The 19449-nt window shown below is 44.4% G+C and overlaps 1 protein-coding gene across 1 annotated transcript in view; it reads right to left on the reverse strand.

Annotated features, from left to right (window-relative positions):
• Nucleotides 1-1647: 1647 nt before the first annotated feature.
• Nucleotides 1648-19449, reverse strand: part of aclya (ATP citrate lyase a) — a 30988-nt gene continuing 13186 nt past the window's right edge. Inside the window, exons 7-28 of the mRNA XM_083977373.1 lie at nucleotides 17717-17847; nucleotides 16589-16707; nucleotides 15227-15363; nucleotides 15060-15121; nucleotides 11372-11489; nucleotides 11090-11244; nucleotides 10576-10669; nucleotides 9360-9501; nucleotides 9041-9209; nucleotides 8855-8959; nucleotides 8558-8754; nucleotides 7549-7630; nucleotides 7231-7341; nucleotides 7005-7132; nucleotides 6810-6903; nucleotides 4734-4888; nucleotides 4472-4622; nucleotides 4224-4367; nucleotides 3977-4090; nucleotides 3799-3881; nucleotides 3124-3200; nucleotides 1648-3002 (exon numbers count right to left, since the gene is read on the reverse strand). Of these exons, the coding sequence (XP_083833499.1) occupies nucleotides 2908-3002; nucleotides 3124-3200; nucleotides 3799-3881; nucleotides 3977-4090; nucleotides 4224-4367; nucleotides 4472-4622; nucleotides 4734-4888; nucleotides 6810-6903; nucleotides 7005-7132; nucleotides 7231-7341; nucleotides 7549-7630; nucleotides 8558-8754; nucleotides 8855-8959; nucleotides 9041-9209; nucleotides 9360-9501; nucleotides 10576-10669; nucleotides 11090-11244; nucleotides 11372-11489; nucleotides 15060-15121; nucleotides 15227-15363; nucleotides 16589-16707; nucleotides 17717-17847 (2663 nt within the window). The 3' untranslated portion in view covers nucleotides 1648-2907. The remainder of the gene's footprint in view (nucleotides 3003-3123; nucleotides 3201-3798; nucleotides 3882-3976; nucleotides 4091-4223; nucleotides 4368-4471; nucleotides 4623-4733; nucleotides 4889-6809; nucleotides 6904-7004; nucleotides 7133-7230; nucleotides 7342-7548; nucleotides 7631-8557; nucleotides 8755-8854; nucleotides 8960-9040; nucleotides 9210-9359; nucleotides 9502-10575; nucleotides 10670-11089; nucleotides 11245-11371; nucleotides 11490-15059; nucleotides 15122-15226; nucleotides 15364-16588; nucleotides 16708-17716; nucleotides 17848-19449) is intronic.

Below are 19449 nucleotides of genomic sequence, written 5' to 3' on the forward strand. Positions count from 1 at the left end.
TCACAGTTGTGCCGGAAATGTTATAATTTAACGAAAATAGTTTAATATTAAATTAAATTTTGTGTCAAAATCAGTATTTTTTACATTTACCAGACAAAACAGTCACCATTTAGCATGTAAATAGCCACACGTACACAGGAATAGCTTAATACATATGCATAAGGACTAAGATATAATATGGAACAGGATATAGAATATATAGAGACAAAAATAAATCACCGTTTTTGGAGGCTTTAATGGCAGCGTCAGGAAACTACGAATGAGCAACGAGCTTCTGCTTGGTAAACACAGACGGAACCTCGCGCGTGCGCAGTGCGTAAAAGGCGTAACCGCGTCGTGACGTCGGTCGCCGCCCTCCCTCCGCTGCTGAGCTGTGCACATGGACAGAAACTTGTCCTGGCGTGTGTGTGTGTGGCTTTGCGGTCAAAGCACACACTCCCAGTGTTTTTCATGTGAGTATTTACAGTGGGTTTTATTTTAATCTTTAATTAAATCAGACTACTTCACTCTATTTTGACATTTTAAAGCAGGAAAAATACCACTGCCAGCTTTGTGTAATTGACCTTTCGCAAAACCCCGCCCCCAAACGGTCCAATCATACATCCTAGCAACCGTTACTATGTAGACAAGGTCCGCCAGGCAAGCTGTGGACCTCAGACAAACAAAATGTGCAGAACAAGTCGGACAGTAGGTACCCCAAGGGTTTGGCTGGGGGAGTCGTGCTCTGTCCCTCCCCAAAGCCGAAAACACATAACAGGATCAAACAGTGTGGAAGGCCCCACTCCCAGCTAGATGTCACGAAAATATACAATCATCATCAATTATGTCTGCTCCAAGGTTAGGCCAGGCTAGGCTAACTTCGGGCTAGCAAGACAAGGCTGTATCTGATGTTAGATACATGACTTGTAGCTTGTTGCTTGTTACAGGGAGAGTGGAGGCTGAAAACCAAACCAACCTCTGACCCGGTGTCCCAGCTCTTTATGACAGATAAGACTACACAAATATACACATAGCAACAACATATGATAATCCATGGATCGATTATGAAAGGCTTCATTGAAAACAAATGCACAGGACCGGGAGGAGGGTTAGCAAAACAGCAGAGAAGTGACTGGACCTGCAGATGCACCAAATTATGCAATTTATGAAAAGATAAGCCCTATTTTGATCAACATGAAAAGATAAGCCCTATTTTGATCAACATTATGTTTACATCTAGTGACCACGCGATTTTGTAGTGGTGTCTGAATGTTTAGTGATTAACGATATTCACATATATAGTGCACTCACATCATGCAACAACAACTAAGGGGGGCGGGGCTTTTGCAAAAGGTCACCTGGGTGTGTTGCTAACATGTCACTCAAATAATAATTAAGATGTCATTAATTACACAAGGTAAACTGTAACAAGCCGATATGTGATGCTACTTATTCAATACTTAAACATGTTGGAAGCATAAATAGAGCAGAGTTATCTCACAGGTTCAGATAAGCAGAACAATATAAAACATGTCAAGGTCCTTCAGTGCAGTAAGTCGGTCACATAAACACACACACACACACACACCCCTGCACGTGCATTCACTTATCTAATTTACTATTCCAAAAAAAAAAACACATGCAAGACCAGAATGAGATTACACTCCATTATTGCGTTACATCAATTACATTTTATTTTACTCAATTACACAGTTGTCAACATACAGAGGCACATCCAGTTCACACTGAAACAGTTAAAAACAAAAACATGGCATCAACACTGGTGAGGTTTGTTGTTGAGGTCTTTTCTTATTTTATCTTTTCATTACATAAAAGATGAAACTGGTGATGCTGCCACATACTTTCTTTTGGACTGTTTATTATTATTGTCTTATTTCTAGGAGGACTGCAAAGAGAGAGCTTTTGCAGCTCGTTCAGAAACCCTGACAGAGATGATGTGGAAGGTAACTCAGGTCCGTCTGCGTCATATCTAATGGTTTAGTTAAAATAGAAACAGTTCATCACTGGGCACAGAACGACCAACAAAAACATAACAAACCAACATATTAATCATGTAAAAATATAGGCTGGCATTCACCTGCCATTTTATGGTGCTGTCACAAAAATATTCTAACCACAAATAAGCTTATTATAATGTGCATTGACGTTAATAAGAAACAAACTGAGGGAGAAAGAGGGATTATAACTGAACCACATAATGCCCTAATCCACTTAAATAACTGGGGAACAATGAGAAAAACACTGAAATGACAGATTCATGATTAAAAACTCTCAACCTCCATTTAAAACCTTGTGGGAAACGCTCCCACATTTTGCACCAGCTGAGAGAGAGTGTGTGTGTGTGTGTGTGTCTCCTGCAGACAGCAAATGGCAGCACCTGCCGGGAATGAGTCATGAAGTGGTCGTGCTCGACTGCTGCTCCACTGCCGTCACAAAAACATCAACAACGTTTTTAAGTTTCGCATCGAACATCAACATCTCTACATGAATAAAGCTCTGATCTACAGTATGTTCTCTGAGAGACGGCGCTACGTGTCCGTCCCTTGTTGCAAAGCTCGTGACTGAAATGGCACGACGACGACGACAATGACGACGACACACATGCTGGGTTAATACAACAAAGTTTGGGTGTGAGTAACAGCGCGTCACTGCTGTAGCGGTGGAGGTGGAGGTGGTGGTGGTCGACAGTTCTGGTTCATCATAAACTCCTGGAGCTGGAGCTTTCACAGTTTCACAGGCTTCACTATTATTTACACGACTTGCAGCACTAACAGGTTCCCAAAAACTAAAAACATTAAACTCTTCTTCTCATTATTTGCCTTTTATATATATTAGTAGTAACATCTTCCCTAAGTTAAGCCACAGAGGGGGGGCAGTGTGGAGTGGGGGGGACACTCCTCTACATGTCTACATGGACATGTGTTCAGGCAGCACGTAGGAGATGTCGTCCCATGGGTGACGGTACAGACCCTGCTTCAGCCTCTTCTGGTCCAGGTAGTGTCCTGAGGAGACAGACCAGGGACAGACCGATGAGCACACAAAGAGAAGCAACTTCTATACTTTTACACACAGCAGCAGCAGAGTGCGTGTGTGTATGTGTGTGTGCAGAGGGAGATGACGTACCGATGAATCCCATGCTGCGTCCCAGGACAAAGATGCCATTCAGAGCTCCGATTTCCACAAACTCGTCGGCTTCGTCCCTGTGGTGGAGAGAGAAACAAACGTTTTAACTGAGCGCAGAAACTTCAGAAACAAACTGAGAGAAGCTGAGAGGCACCGTCTGTCCACAATATGTGACTGATCAATTTATTTTATATTTCTGCACTGATCAACACTTCTTTCAATGCTTTTTGTCATTTTTATGTGACTGCTTGTGTTATCTATTGATTTATGACCCTACTTATTATTTTTTTTACATCATTTTATCTCATTTTACATGTTTGTATGTTTTTACATTTTACATATGCATAATGAAACACTAGGTGCAGCTAATTTCTTTATTGTAAAGCCCTTTGCACTACATTGCTTAAATGAAAGTTGCAAAATAAACAAAGTTCATTATCAATAATAAGATTATCATCATCATTATTATAAAAACCAAAATGATACAGGACACATGCTTATAAACAACCGATATCTACTGCACCATCCATGTGACCAACTCTCCATAATCAAAGTGACCACACACAGAAAACGACATTAATAACTGATAACACAAACAATATATAAACTACAATTTCCAGTTCTCTGAATCATTCATGAGTTAAACTATGTCAGAGTTAAAATCCAGTGTCTCACCTTGTGAAACCATCACACGTCCTGAGCAGGTCCACGAAGGCCACACCGATGAAGCCGTCCACGTTCAGGATCAAGTTGGGTTTCTGACATCACAAACACACAAATTTATGTCATTATTCAGTCATGATAAATAAAATAAATGATGAAGATGAAGAAACGATGGTCTGGAGGATTTTACCTTTGATGTGGTGATCTTCTCCACGTCCAGAGCGTAGTCTAGCAGCGCGGTGGAGGGGAAGTGCTGCTTCACAAAGTCCTTCAGGATCTGGACCCTCATGTCTGGATTGTTGATCTGAGAAAACAGAAAAAAAAGTTCTATTCATTCAAAATCTTCATTCATTCTTCAACAACACGATCCCACCTTTTTCTAGAGACGTCTGATGAGTCTTGACAATTTACAGCATCAAAGACTCTCTGGTTCTCACCGACTTCACTCTGTGTCCGATGCCCATGATCAGTTTCCCGTCCTTCTTCATCTTGTTGACGAACTCCATGGGCAGCATCCCGCTGTCGAACGCCTTGCTGAACTGTTTGGCTGCGGCGTCCAGAGCTCCTCCGAAGCGGTCGCCCTGCAGAGCGGAGAGGAAATACGAAAATAAAACATAAAACATCTGCATTCCCTGTGTTGGTTTGTGCGGGCGTTTGAACAGAGGTTCGTCGAGCGGCATCTTACGATGGTGAGGAGGCCGGAGGTGAGACTGGAGATCAGATCTTTGCCGGCTCGAGCGCACACGATGGTGTTGTGGGCGCCAGAAACAGCCGGACCGTGATCGGCCGTCACCATCAGACACATCTCGATGAACTGGCAGGCGTAACGCGGCAACCTGCAAAACAAAAACAAAACAAAAAAGGCAGGGGAAACAGGACGTGAGGATTTTGTGCTTCACGGGTTTTGAAGAGTTTGTGGATCTGAGCGGCTGCAACGAGAGGCCGACCTCCTCTGGAACCAGAGCAGACCCAGAGTTCCCCCCAGGCCCATCTCTGTCTTGAAGACCTCGGTGATGGGCATGCCGGCGTAGATCAGCTCCTGGCCTCGCTCGTCACAGATGCTGGTCATGAAGGACGCCGGTTTACGGATCAGACCCAGCTCCTGCAGCACACACAGACACGGAGGAAGATGAGAAATTTCAACTTCACCTCTAGACCTGAATCATGATCCATTAACGTGAAATTTAATCATAGTTGTAGTGAGAAGTTTTGAGTTTTCTGAGGTCGAACTGCTCTGACCTTTGACGTTTAAACACCAAAATCTAATCAGACTTGGTACAAACGTCCTTTGGACTCAAGGATGAAATTAAAGGGATAGTTCAACATTTTGGCAAATTGGCGCATTGCCATAATCCCTATAGTCAAAACAGTAGGTTCGTTACCTTTAATTGTCGGTGCAAGCTATTTTTAGAACGGGGGAGCAGAGCCGCGAGCTGCTCAGAGCTGCGCTACGGAGGCTCATGGGATTTCTTGGTTTCCCTCATTAAACTCATCAAATACACAATCCAACAACTCCAAAACGCTCTGGTGGACAAGTTGTGACCTGCACATTCACCACGCTATGAGATAATAACAGAATGTTACGAGACAGAGTTGTTTTAGAGGTAAATTCATGCAAAACCGTTGAAGCGCGTTCCTGTCTGGGCAGTTTTTAGGCAAACAGTCTCTGCATTTGCCTCTAAAACAACTCTGGTAACATTCTGTTATTATCTCATAGTAAGGTTAACTCTTTCGCGACCATTGACGAGTAAACTCGTCACAGCCTGCCGAACGTTCACGACCATTGACGAGCAAACTCGTCAAAACCGTTTTTTTACAGATTACGATAATAGACACTCTGAGGTACCCTGTGTGTGAATATGGTAGTCCTCTGATATGTAAAACTGTTTTAAACTAAAATCAAAACATAATATTTTTTATAAACTGTGTGATCTTGGTTTTGTTTGAGTAATCGTTCTCCTTGAATGCTGCTGTGGGGACAGCGTGCAGTGCTGTGCGGCTGTCGGCTACAGTGTTGCGACTTTCTCGCTGAATCTGGCGACTTTCCAAACCCTCTTTTGACAAAAGCGACCGACGACAAATGTGGCGACTTTTACCGGTGCTGTTACGAACGTTTATGGTTTGGAGACTCGGATCTGAAAGCCCGTTATCACGGCTGTTTTCACGGCGCTGTGCAGCGGAGCGGGCGCTGTGCAGCGGGGGCTGTTACCGGCCACCCCAGAGCACTCATCGCCGGCCAGTCACACAGCAGTGTCCCGGAGCTGCTGCGCTGCAGCCAGAGACCCACACCGCTGCACCGCTGCTCTCCAGGCTGCCACACCCCCCAGATATGCCTACAAATATATTTATTTAGCCGTAGAAATGATTTGGGAGACATGCCACACTGCAGAGTAGCGGTAAAATGAGCAGATTGCCACTTGACACAAAAATGCGTTTTTCTCTGAAACTAGAGCGGGAGCTCCGTTTTTGGAGAAACCCAGCTCTCTTCTTCTACTTCGTCCTCACGAACGAAACGGCGGAAAAACTCGCCGTTTTTTCGTGGAGCACGTTGTAAAGTCACTCTTCAATCAAGTGAAGACCGTTTGTTTCTAGGTGACGTACAGAGTTCGGTTCGACGTGAGATAAAAGGTAAACAAATAGCCAAAAACATGTGGTCCTGAGCGGATGTGCTGAGGAATTAGTGTGGTCGCGAAAGAGTTAAGCGGGCGCCCCATGTATAGAGGCTACAGTCCTCGCTGCAGGCGGCCCCGGTTCGAATCCCGCATTGGGCTGCCCTTTCCTGCATGTCATTCCCCCTCTCTCTGCCTTCCCATTTCATGTCTCTCTCAACTGTTCTATCTAATAAAAGGCGTGAAAAGCCCCCAAAAATATATACAAATTTGCATAAATGTTGAACTATCCCTTTAAGAAATTCTCTCAAGACGGGACTGAAATATGGCATAATTTGACCTTTGACCTCATCAGTTTGGACGTCAACATTAAAAACTAATTTCCCCAACACACTGCCTCCTCATCGTACTCACTCTTGCCCAGGAGTAGTCCATGGGCACGGTGGGAGGAGGAACCTCCTCGGCCGGCTGGATGACGCCTTTGGTGACCAGGTCGTCATAAACAGACCTGAAGGAGGAAACACAGAGACAACAGAGAATAATTAAAGCTAGACTCGTCTGAACTTGACGTCCTGGTGAATCTTTATCTCAACGTGAGTGAGCACTGACTTGATGATCTCTCCCAGCTCGTCAAAGCTCTTTGGGACGAAGGCGCCGGCTTCTTTCAGAGCTTTGTTCTTGGCCACCGCCGTCTCAGAGGCCTGGTTGGCGCAGGCTCCTGCGTGGCCGAACTGGACCTGAGGGGGAGGGGGGGAGGTTTAAACAGTCATCAATTCTTTAAAAAATCTCTGGTTATGCAGGTGACTGACGGTGTCTGGTTCGCTGCTCCTCTCACCTCTGAGGAGAACATGGTGGCACAGGTGCCGATGCACCAGCAGACCACCGGCTTTGTGATCCGGCCCTGTTTAATGCCCTGGCAGATCTTGTACTCCTCTGTGCCTCCGATCTGCAGCAGGCAGAGACGTCACACATAAAACACACACTTAACTTCAAAAAATGTAGTTGTGAATGACGCATTGTGAATGACGCAATAGCTCTCAGAGATATTTGCTCTTCTGCATTAAAAAATGTGCACTGCAAAATAATGCAAATATCATCCAGAGCTACATTATAGTGCACTAAATCATTATGTGTGTGTAAACTTAGTCTTCACCTCTCCCAGTACAACAATCATCTTGACTCCAGGAGTGTCTTGGTAGCGCAGCACATGGTCAGTAAACACAGAGCCGGGGTATCTGCAGGTCAAAGGGTCACAACATTAGATAAGGTAAAGTTAAACTTTAATGTCCCTATTTGAATTACAGCCTGCAGTTCACAAGACAAGTAATACTAATAACAAAGCTCAAATGAATACACTGCTAAATCATACACACAAGACATAATACATAACACATCACACAGCAAACAAGATCAAAGCAAGTAAAGCAATACAACACAATGACCTGATGTCAGTGCTTGTTAAGAGCCACTATGGCAGACGGGACAAAGGACAGTTTATACCTGTTTGTATGACGGGGAAGGGAGAAAAAGAAAAGATAGATGAGCTGTGTCCATTGCTACTTTTGTTTGTTTTCTAGTTATTATATGTTTCATCATCTTTAATTTTTTGAAATAGTGTATAATATTGGTGTGGATACTAAGCCAATGCAATTATACCTATAGAAAGGGGCGGGTACTATACGTTATGTACGTTACGTCATGTAAATATGTGCAATCATGTGAAGTATGTAAACCATGAATGGAATAAATTGAAATGAAATGACATTTGGGACCACAGATATTTGATATTTAATGATTAGAGTCTGAATAAATCATCGGCTTGTTAAGAAACTGAGAACAAAATGTAGGAAAAGTAGAAAGACGCTTGTTTGTGTCATTTTCAGCACACCCCGTTTGTGCATAACATGCAGTGTGTGTGCGCGCGCGCTCTGTAGTTGTGTATGTTGGCGTCTTGTCAGTGACATGCTGCATCGTTGATTTACAACCAGTTGTGCAGGTCGATCAGTTTGTCTGAGGTTGAGTTGTGGCGAGGCTCAGTGTGCACAAACACGCCTCAGATCAGATTTTAAACAAATTAAACAAATGAAAACCGCTTCTGTGTGAGAGCAGCAGCAGCAGCAGCAGCAGCAGCGTCCTGCAGGTGGAGGCAGTCACACACACACCTGTCGCCTCCGATGGCCACGCCTTCAAACACGCCGTCGGTGGTGCGGGAGATGATGTTGTTGAGCTCGTTGGACATGCCTCCGGAGCGGGACACGTAGGCCACGCTGCCCGGGCGGTAGAGCTTGGAGGCCAGGATGTTGTCCAGCATCCCTCCTGTGTTGCCGATCTTGAAGCAGCCTGGTTTGATTCCTCCGACCTGGAAGAGAAAAATAATATAGATTTGATTTTCAGAGACGGGGGGCGGGGGAGAACAGAGAGAAACTAAATCATCTGATGAAACGAGAAGCAGGACGAACAGTTGCTGGTCCGATGATGGTGACGCCCTTCTCATCTGCCGTCTTGATGATCTTCCTGGTGTGAGCTTCGGGGATTCCCTCAGCGATGATGGCGATGGTGTGAATCTGAAATCATTAAACGGTTCATTTACAGCCTGAATTTTTTTAAAACTTTTCTATCTCCCAGAGGCGCCGGCCGGTGTTTACCTGTGGGTACTGCATGGTCTCCATGGTGCTGTCGAAGGCCGAGCGCAGGGAGGCGAAGCTGATGAGCACATCCACATCTGGATGCTTCTTCATGGCATCGCTCATGTTCTTATACACAGGGACGAGGATCTCTTTATGGCCCCAGTAGAACTTCTGTTTATGGTCTCCACTGGAAAAAAATCAGCCGAGCAGGAAGTTATTAATTTACCTTTAGCTCATTTATTGTGTTTTTTACAGCAGCAACAACCCAAACAGAATGAGATGAATTTTGCAAAATCTTTTTTATGAATCAACATCAAAGAGGACGGAGGAGGCTCACGTGAAGGGGTAGACCATGGCTGCGACCGACGGCTCGTCTCTGGAGCAGACGTAGTCAAAGTCCATCATGCCCTGCACCGCCCGGGTCTGCATTCCCCACACTATGGACTTGGTTTGTTTGCTGAAGAGGGCCGTTGCCTTGGCTACAGACAGAGAGGAGACATCACAGATTAAAACTGACTGTGAAAAAAAAGTGTTTTCTACTACAATAAGAGATCAATATCATCAATAACAGAAGCAGATAAAAGGAAGTGGGATGCTTCAGATACCGACTGCTCCTATAATTAACCAGAAGAATAAAAACTATTTTTATTAAAGGGTTCTGTCTCATAACGTTTGAGACAGAGTTGTTTTCGAGGCAAATGCAGAGACTGCTTGCCGAAAAACTGCCCCCAATGGGAATGCACATCAGCGGTTTTGCATGAATTTACCTTGAAAACAACTCTGTCTCATAACGTTCTGTTATTATCTCATAGCGTGGTGAATGTGCAGGTCACAACTTGTCCACCGGAGCGTTGTGGAGTTGTTGGATTGTGTATTTGATGAGTTTGATGAGGGAAACCAAAAAATCCCATTAGCCTCCGTAGCGTAGCTCTGAGCAGCTTGCGGCTCTGCTCCGCCGTTCTAAAAATAGCTTGCACCGACAATTAAAGGTAACAAACCTACTGCTATGACTATAGGGATTATGGCAATGGGCCAATTTGCCAAAATGTTGAACTATCCCTTTAATACAATTTATTGCTCCCTTACTTTAATCTGTGCTTTTTGAGATTTTGAACAACAGCTCAGATCATGTATATTAATATAATATATACACATTTACAAACAGTCCCATAATGATCAGCTGACTAATGTATGTTTTCATTATTAACTCATGTTTAACAGATAACGTGGGAGCTAATCTGTTTCCGCCCTTGAATACAAATGACTCAATCACACCTTTATGTTTATGTAAGAGCAAAATTAATCCCACAGGTCTGTTAAATCCCAGGTTTCAGTCCTGTTCTCTTAAAGTGAATAAGTTTGGAGTCGAGTATAGAAACATGTCAGTTCTGTCTGGATGAAGTTTGGACTGCAGCGCTCCCCTGCTGACCAGAGAGGGAGCTATAACACCTAGATTCAGCCAAGCATGACCACCAAGATTTCCCCGTGCAGTGGTGTGTGTGTGTGCACAAGTGTGTATGTGTATGTGTGTGTGTGTGGGTGTGTTTTCTAACCAATAGGAGCTCCAGACTTGGACTTCTTGGCAGGCGAGCCCTCGACTCTGGCTCTGTTCTCAGAGAAAGAACTGGTCCTGCTGGACGCTGGAGTCTGGAAGTGACAGAGGGGGAAAAAATCAATGACTAAGACTTTTATTTTGAAATACTGCAACACTCTACATCTACATATGAAGTAAACAGGCACAGAGAGTACATGTGGAGACACACAAACACACACTGCCTCTTTCTCTCTTCCTAATGGATGCCCTGAGGCAGCTGCAGTGTGTATCTGTGTCTCAGCACCACTTCTGTGTGTGTCTGTGTGTGTGTGTGCGAGCAGCCAACAAAGCTATGCGCTGCTCTTACACAACAGAGCCACTGGCGATCTGGTTCACTAAAAGGACAAGACAGCAGCGAGTGAGTGAGTGAGTGAGTCTCTTCTGTTCACTTCACTCTGTCAGTGAATGCACCACGAGCTTCGCTGCTGCACAACAACGCGAGCAGCGCCGCGTCGTCTCCGCCGTTGTCATACCGATGTGCTGCCGCTGGAGTTGAGCAGGAAGTTGGCAGTGTGCGCGGCAACGGGAGGCTGGTTGGGGATTGGCCGGTGGCCCAGCGCCATGCCGACGATGGCCGTCATGTGAGTCTCTGTGCCAAAGACGTGGATGGGGATCCCAGTGGTCTTTCCTGAGGAGAGCAGAGAGAGAGTGTGTGTGTGTGTGAGAAAACCTGCAGCTGCTTATTACAGATTCATCTAACTAAGACAGAATATCTTGAGTGTTTTCCAAAAAAAGTAAGAAAATATTAAACGCACCAACTTCTCCCATCACTCTGAGACCCTCCTGGTAGTTGGGGCCTCCACGGCGGACGAAGATGGTGACCTCGTGCTCCTTCAGTGGCACCTGATAGTCTCTGATGGCTCTGACGATGCCCTTAGAAACACAAGGAAATGCTCAGTAAATAACACATTAGTTTTCTTTTATTTAGAAAATCTGAATGTTCATCACATTAGAAACAACAGTCATGAACGACCTCTCTCTCCTCTGTCGGTATGTTTGAACCTGTCAGTGATCTAATGATGCTGCGTTATACTGTCTATGTGAAAATGTTTAAATCAAATAAACTTTCCTTTTGTTTTTAAATATTTCCTGCGATTAATACGACTGTATTTCATCACTACAACTAGAGAAATGATGTGAATCAGGGATGCAAACGGGTCAGGACCAAAAAAGAGAGGAATTGTCGTGGGGGGGGGGGGGGGGGGGGGGGAATATTAACAATATCACAGAAAAGTCAACAATATCACAGAAAAGTCTATTTCCAGTAGTTCAACCCCAACCAAGTATTGAGTGCATATAGATGGACAGTTTTCAGAAGGCCAACATTTCTATATTAAAAATGCTTTAAAAAAATAAAAACCATTGCAATATTTCAATTTTGGAGATACTGATTTTTAGGTCTTCACTGAATGTAAGTCATAATTATTACTATTAAAATAAACTGAAGAAATAAAGACATGGGATTTAACATCCCATTCAGTGTGTAATGGACATATAGGCCGATATAATGTGTTAGTTTCACTTTAATTGAACACATTCTACATCGCGGAGGCGACGTCTCTCCTTCACCTCTGAAACGGGGCAGAGCTCCGTGGGAGACACCTGCCTGACACAGCAACGGACATGCACGGGGGAAACGGCGGCGCCGTCGCACCGAATGCACGCGGATACGCGCCGCTTTGGGTAACGAGCGCGCACGTCGCGTCTACATTGGAGGTGAATAGGAAGGCTCTGGGACTGATTGACTGTGGACCACCACCAGTCTGATCAGGTCCATCACAGCACAGCAGCTGCAGCTCTGCCCCGCTGTCACATGATGCATATCAGCGCAATCTGTTTACATTAAACCGACATCAGGAGAATAATGAGAATTATGATTAAAAATATATATATATATATTTGTTTCGAATTTTGGCCCCTGGATCATGATTTTTTTGGGCGCATTCTTGGTAAAAAAAAAAAAAAAAATCCTCTAAAAAAAAAGACAGTTGGGATGCATAATGTGTCTCATAACAGTATACTGTGCGTCACGTTATCGCCCCCCCCCTCTGTACTGAGCTGGCCGGTACTGGGTAGGCTATAGCGTCCTGCTGATCACCGCGCTGAGGCACCGGCCGGTCTGAGCTGCGTTCATGTGCCGACTTTAAAACTCTCCAGTCAGTGACCTGGTGGCGGCTGTTTTGGTCGTCAGCATTTTATCCACGCAGCGACCGTCCACGGCTTAGTGGTGTTTTATTCTAGGGGTCGGTGGTGGCTGTGAGACAGCAGCGGCTCCACGGTGAGAGGGGGCAGCTTCTGCTCACCTGACTCTGTGCAGCTTCTTCATTAAATCCAAACAGTCCGACACAGCGACGCACTGCTCCTGTTTGACTCTAAAGTCTCTGTAGCTCATCAGCCCGGAACTCGCCGTCATGGATCAGAAGCGACGGCGGCGTTTGGCCTCAGACGTCTCGGACTTCCAGAGCAGCTACAGCGCAGCGTTGTGACCTCAACCATGGTTGGTGAGAGCAGAAATGTTGTTGTAGGCCTGTGCATATTCTCATTTGTCCAGGTCATAGTATTTCAAAGGAGGTTAAATCGAAAGCAACTGGACTTATACTGAGTCTCCACACCAGATAGTTGGACCAGTCCCAGCCTGGTCAGATGCTACATGAACTGATGAAGCCTCTTGGATGAAGGTGAAACGTCTTCCTAGACTTTTTTTTCAAAGGAGGTTAAATCGAAAGCAACTGGACTTAGTTATAATAAGTAAATAACTAAGTCCAGTTGCTTTCGATTTAACCTCCTTTGAAAAAAAAAAAAAAAAAAATTGTTGTAGTGAAAATAGGCGGGCTCGTGAATTTTTTTTGAAACGAGTGAAAACGAGCGCTAATTCGCTTATCTCGCGTATCGCGCGTTTGGTTGCGCGTAAAAGCTCGCGCGAAAAAAAAGCGTTCCTCGTGTTTGAGTGGGAAGCCCCTTTGGGTCTTCCCACCAAACACGATGAAATAGACGAAGACGCGAGGGTCCCGTCGCCATAAAAGAATCGCGTGTATTGCGTCGCAAAAAAAAAAAGTCGCGTCTACCGCGTCTCGCGCCTAATCGCGTCTTTGCGTCACGGCCTTTTACACCGCGGACGTAACGAATAAACGGTGACGGTGTGAACCAACAACATAGAACAGGACCAGACGTGGCGTTGTTTCCTCTTTTCACCGACAGCTCCACTCTCCCTTACTTACACTAACTACTGTTACTGTTGAGGCCAGAGGATTGTGGGATTTGTAGTTTTTGACCAATCGCAGGTTGTGCTCTTTCTTTTTTGTGATTTTCCTGGTTCACACATGTTTTTTGTTTTTTTAGGGGCAAATGCGAGCGAAATGCTCGCCCATGGTGGGCATACGAAAATTTAAGAGCTGTCTTATTTAAGTCTTGAACACAATAATTCAACAAATTTAAGACATTTTAAGGCCTAAAAGTGTGTAATGGACATATAGGCCTATATAATGTGCTATAACCAGAGACAACCATGAATGAGTTCGCCTCAGTTTCACGTGATTGTCACTGTCAGCCTGTTAGAAAAACATTTTACTGACCCCAGCTGAGACCCCCCCCCCCCTCCCAAAAACAAAAACTCTTCGGATCTGAACGATTCACACAAGTCACCTAATTGGTCATGAAAAAAGCGAGTTTCGCTTTTCGGCGCGCTGTTTGCATCCCTGGTGAATATATTCAATGTTGGTTATTTTTGACTCCAGATTAACAGCTTGTAGTTGGCATTGTGTGTTAATTAAAGGGATACTTCACCCAAAATCAATAATTCACCAATTTTCTACTCACCGTCATGCCAAGGAATGGTTCGGAGAACTTTAGAGTCGTCAAAACGCTTTAGGAGTTCCAGGGGGGGTCCGGCTGGCAACGGATTTTCATATAATGGCGGCGGATAGAGTTCACTTTTGAATCGTCCAAAACACACAATGAAACATCCAGATACCTCCATACTGCTACTACTACATCAATGCTAAAAACAAGATCAAAATATTTTTTTCCAAACAACCTTTTCATGTGGCGGCTTCAGGACACTTGGGTCAGTACAGACGAGCAGTATGGAGGTATCTGGATGTTTCATAGTGTGTGTTTTGGACGATTCAAAAGTGAACTCTATCCACCGCCATTATATGAAAATCCGTTGCCAGCCGGACCCCCCCTGGAACTCCTAAAGCGTTTTGATAACTCTGAAAGTTCTCCAAACCCTTCCTTGGTATGAGTGAGTAGATGATTGGTGAATTATCGATTTTGGGTGAAGTATCCCTTTAAATTGCTCATATTCTACAGGCTTTTTATTGCCGGCTCTGTAATTGTGCAACAATACAACTATAAAAAATATTTAGTTTTGATACCTAAGTATTTCTTTCTCTTATATCGACTCATATTTGACCTAAAGGATCTCAACTTGTCAAACTGTACCTTAAATGTTGCTGCAACATTTGTGAAGTTTGCGATGCTTCCTCCGATGATCAAAACCTTTCCTGGAAAGTGAATGAAACATATTATTATTAGATATTATTAGAGGGAGGAGGACAAACATCTATTTCCAGTCCACACAGGAAGTTCAGACGCAGCAGCGTTCGTACCGTCCACGTGCTTCTCTCTGGTCATCAGCGACAGGATGGTTTTAGCGTAGTCGTAGGTCTGCTGTTCACTCGGCGCTCCTGAATACTCCCCGTAATTGGCCAGTTCGTCAACGCCGCCGAGGTCACAGATGGTGTCACTAGGAAGAAGTTGACACAACAATAAAACAACAACACAACTTCTAGGAAAATTTGCTTTAAACTGCAGAATGAACTCTTCTTCATATACTCAAGAGTAAACAAACACAACAACTAAACGGTGCACAGAGGGAATAATTAGTCGTGGCTGATGTGTTTGAACGTCACGCTTTCACACCCCCGACAGACGGAGGAGCCCGTTCCTCCAGACTCTCACTTATTAAGAAAAAAACACACAGCAGCAGCAGCAGCAGCAGCAGCAGCAGCAGCATCCCAGAATCCAATTTAGCAGCAGCAGCTGAGCGGGCAGAGTCTGAGCTGCTGCACCATCAGTCTCACTGCTGCAGCGCCGGCCAATTACGCAAAGTGTAATCAATATAACGAGGATAAAACCAAGGGACGACTAAAAGGGATAGTTCAACATTTTGACCCATTGCCATAATCCCTATAATCACAGGAGTAGGTTCGTTACCTTTAATTGTCGGTGCAAACTGTTTTTAGAACGGCGGAGCAGAGCCGCGAGCTGCTCAGAGCTACGCTACGGAGGCTCATGGGATTTCTTGGTTTCCCTCATCAAACTCATCAAATACGCAATCCAACAACTCCAAAACGCTCTGGTGGACAAGTTGTGACCTGCACATTCACCACACTATGAGATAATAACAGAACGTTACCAGACAGAGTTGTTTTAAAGATAAATGTAGAGGCTGCTTGCTGAAAAACTGTCCCTGAAGGCAACACGCAGTTGCAACACGCAGTTGCCTTCAGGGGCAGTTCAAGCAGTTTTGCATGAATTTGCCTTGAAAACGACTCATAACGTTCTGTTATTATCTCATAGCGTGGTGAATGTGCAGGTCACAACTTGTCTACCAGAGCGTCCCCCGGTTCGGATCCTGCGTCGGGCAGACCTTTCCTGCATGTCATTCCCCCTCTCTCTGCCTCCCCCTTTCCTGTCTATCTCACTGTGCTATCAAATAAAGGCAAAAAAGCCAAAAAATATACTTAAAAAAAAATAAATTAAAAAATAGCTTGCACCGACAATTAAAGGTAACGAACCTACTGCTATGACTATAGCGATTATGGCAATGGGCCAATTTGCCAAAATGTTGAACTATCCCTTTAAGCAACAAGGGAGAAAAAACATATAATTGAATTATTTAATACACGAATGCTGGCGTTTTATTTATTCAGGGTTTGATCTCCGGTTCTGGTTGTGAGGTCGTGTACCTGTACACCACCGAGGCCCCTCCTCCGGCCACCATGGTCCAGATCCGGCCTCGTGGGTTGAGCAGGGTGAGTTTGAGGCTGGCGCCGCTCTTGGCGTCCAGGTCGGCGATGTAGGCCTCCTGCAGAGAGGAGGAGGTGGGTTAAAGGGATAGTTCAACATTTTGGCAAATTGACCCATTGCCATAACCCCTATAGTCATAGCAGTAGGTTTGTTACCTTTAATTGTCGGTGCAAGCTATTTTTAGAACGGCGGAGCAGAGCCGCGAGCTGCTCAGAGCTACGCTACGGAGGCTAATGGGATTTCTTGGTTTCCCTCATCAAACTCATCACACAATCCAACAACTCCAACTGTGTATTTGATGAGGGAAACCAAGAAATCCCATTTCCCACTGCTATGACTATAGGGATTATGGCAGTGGGCCAATTTGTTGAACTATCCCTTTAAGAGTTGTTTACATGAACGCTGCAGGGCTGAGGGGGGAGTGGGCGGAGCTTCAATCAGTGCTCGACCTTCACCAGCACCACTTCATTTACCTACAATTCACTCATTGCATGTGCTTGAACTGCTGTTAAAGAGCCATTGATTGGAAAACACTGGATGTCACTGCTGGTTGTTGATGTGCATCAGTGGCTGTTTGTGACAGTCAGAGCCACAGCTGGTGGCTGAGTGTAGAAAAAAAAAAACTAAGTCCCAATCAAAGACCACCCCCTCGTCACCACGGCAGCCCAATTAGAGCGGCCCGTCTGGTTCAGAGTCAGTAGAGACAGTCTAGTCTGTCTCAACCAGCTCCTCAACACAGCAGCTACAAATAGAACAAGACAAACTACATAAACTATTTATTCATTTATTTTCCTCCATATTTATTAATCTTCAGCTCCATAAATCTACATAATAGGCTGATAACTGCTTTAATAGATGAGATGACATGATGCTGAGACAGTGGCTCATTAACAGCTGTGTTGACGATACCTTTCCTAATTAAATCCTGAGTTTTCTACTCTGCATTTAACCAGAGTCTGATTTGAACAACGTGTTATAAATCAGAATCTAAAATGAGGATTTTGCTCATTTCACACTCTTTTCCTGCTGAGAGGCTGAAACCCGACACGCAGCTCGTCCTGGCTCACCTCAGGATACGCCTCCCTGCCGAACGGCGGAGGGAACTCCACGTCGCCCCACTTGGCCTTGCAGAGGTAGTCGGCCGTGGCGTCGATCTTGGCCGCCATGTCCAGCACGTACACGCCTTCTTTGGTCACCACTGAGGAGAGGGAGGGGGAAAAAATACAATTATTATCACTCAGATAAGTCTCAGGTTACACACCTGTTTATTCAGCAACATCTAAAATATAATGACAAAACGTACTTGAATAGTTAATTTAAAGTCTTGAGTTAAGTGACTTTTGACCACCAATGTCTAATCTTTGTGTCCCTGTGTGAACAATTGCGCCAAACCTGAAAGGATTCGCTTGAGAAGATATTGTATTCACAACGCTATAAGGTTTTGGGAGTCCACCAAGACCTTACCTTAGCCACCAAACGCTAAAGGGTTTGTCAGAGTACAGGTACAACCAAACGTTTTTTCACCAAATTTGAATCAATTCCCTTTAAAAGGGATAGTTCAACATTTTGGCAAATTCGCCTATTGCCATAATCCCATAAAACAGTTCGCACCGACAATTAAAGGTAATGAACCTAGACAAACTATAGGGATTATGGCAATGGGCCAATTTGCCAAATTGTTTAACTATCCCTTTAAGGCATTACAGAGCTACTGGGCCACTGAATTTGGTGAGGACACCATGACCTCTGACCTTGACCACAAAAGTCTGCAAAAGTCTACTCAGTTCCACTTTGTGTCCGTGTGAACATCTGTGTCAGATGTGAAGAAGTTCTCTCCAGGTGTTATTGAGACATTGTGTCCATGAGAACAAGACAGACAACCCAGGGCTCTAGTCTGCCCCTAAACGGAGGCATTTTGCCCCCAAATTTTAGACGGTGCAAGTAAATTTTTCATCGACTTGCACATTTGCAACCAGTAAATTTGCCGTTTGTCTTTTTTAATACTCCAAGAATCTGGAATCTGTCATTGCAGGTGTCAGGCCAAGGTGTATGAGGATCATAAAATGAAAAGGAAATGTGAATATTTGCTTCGCAAGTTGATGTGTGCCCCTAAATTTTCTGTTTGTCTCTGATTCTGGAAAAACGGTTCCATCAGGCCACATTTTGAAAACATACGAGTCAAAAGTCCCAGCCCCTTTCCTCAGACTTCTCTCTGAAGTCACGCCTCCACCTTTCCACAAACGTAGGTGAAGACTCTAGTCGCGCACACGAGAGGAGGGAGAGAGACGGCAGCTTGATTGGACATAGGCAGGACTAGACATGAAGCCATCCGACTGGTTTTTCCTTTTCGGAGTGAAAAGCACAGATTGGTCAGAGTTTTTCAGTCCTGCAGCTGCCACAGAGGTCTGATTATTTTCGTTCCTTTTTCTGAATACATAATGTAGCCTATTGACTACTCTCAGGACAGAAGGACCATTTCACCCAGTAGAACAAAAACTGTTTCTGAACAGGATTACCAACTATTAGGGCTGGGACGATATGCTTTTCTCCTGATTCGATTCTTCAATGATTTTTTGGATGGCGATTCAATTTAAATTGCGATTCTACAATATTGCCGATTCTCTCGATTTTTAGTCTGCATTTTTAACATTTATCTGCACACAAATACTGTAGGAGCCTATAAATTAACATACTCCATTATAAAGTGAACTTAAACCCTTTTCAAAACCTGTACTCTCTGTATGTAAAAAAGGCTAACAAATGAACATTGCACAATATTTAAAAAAAAAATCTAATAAAA

The sequence above is a fragment of the Trachurus trachurus genome (genome assembly GCF_905171665.1).
Source record: "Trachurus trachurus genome assembly, chromosome: 8".
NCBI classification, from domain to species: Eukaryota; Metazoa; Chordata; class Actinopteri; order Carangiformes; family Carangidae; genus Trachurus; species Trachurus trachurus.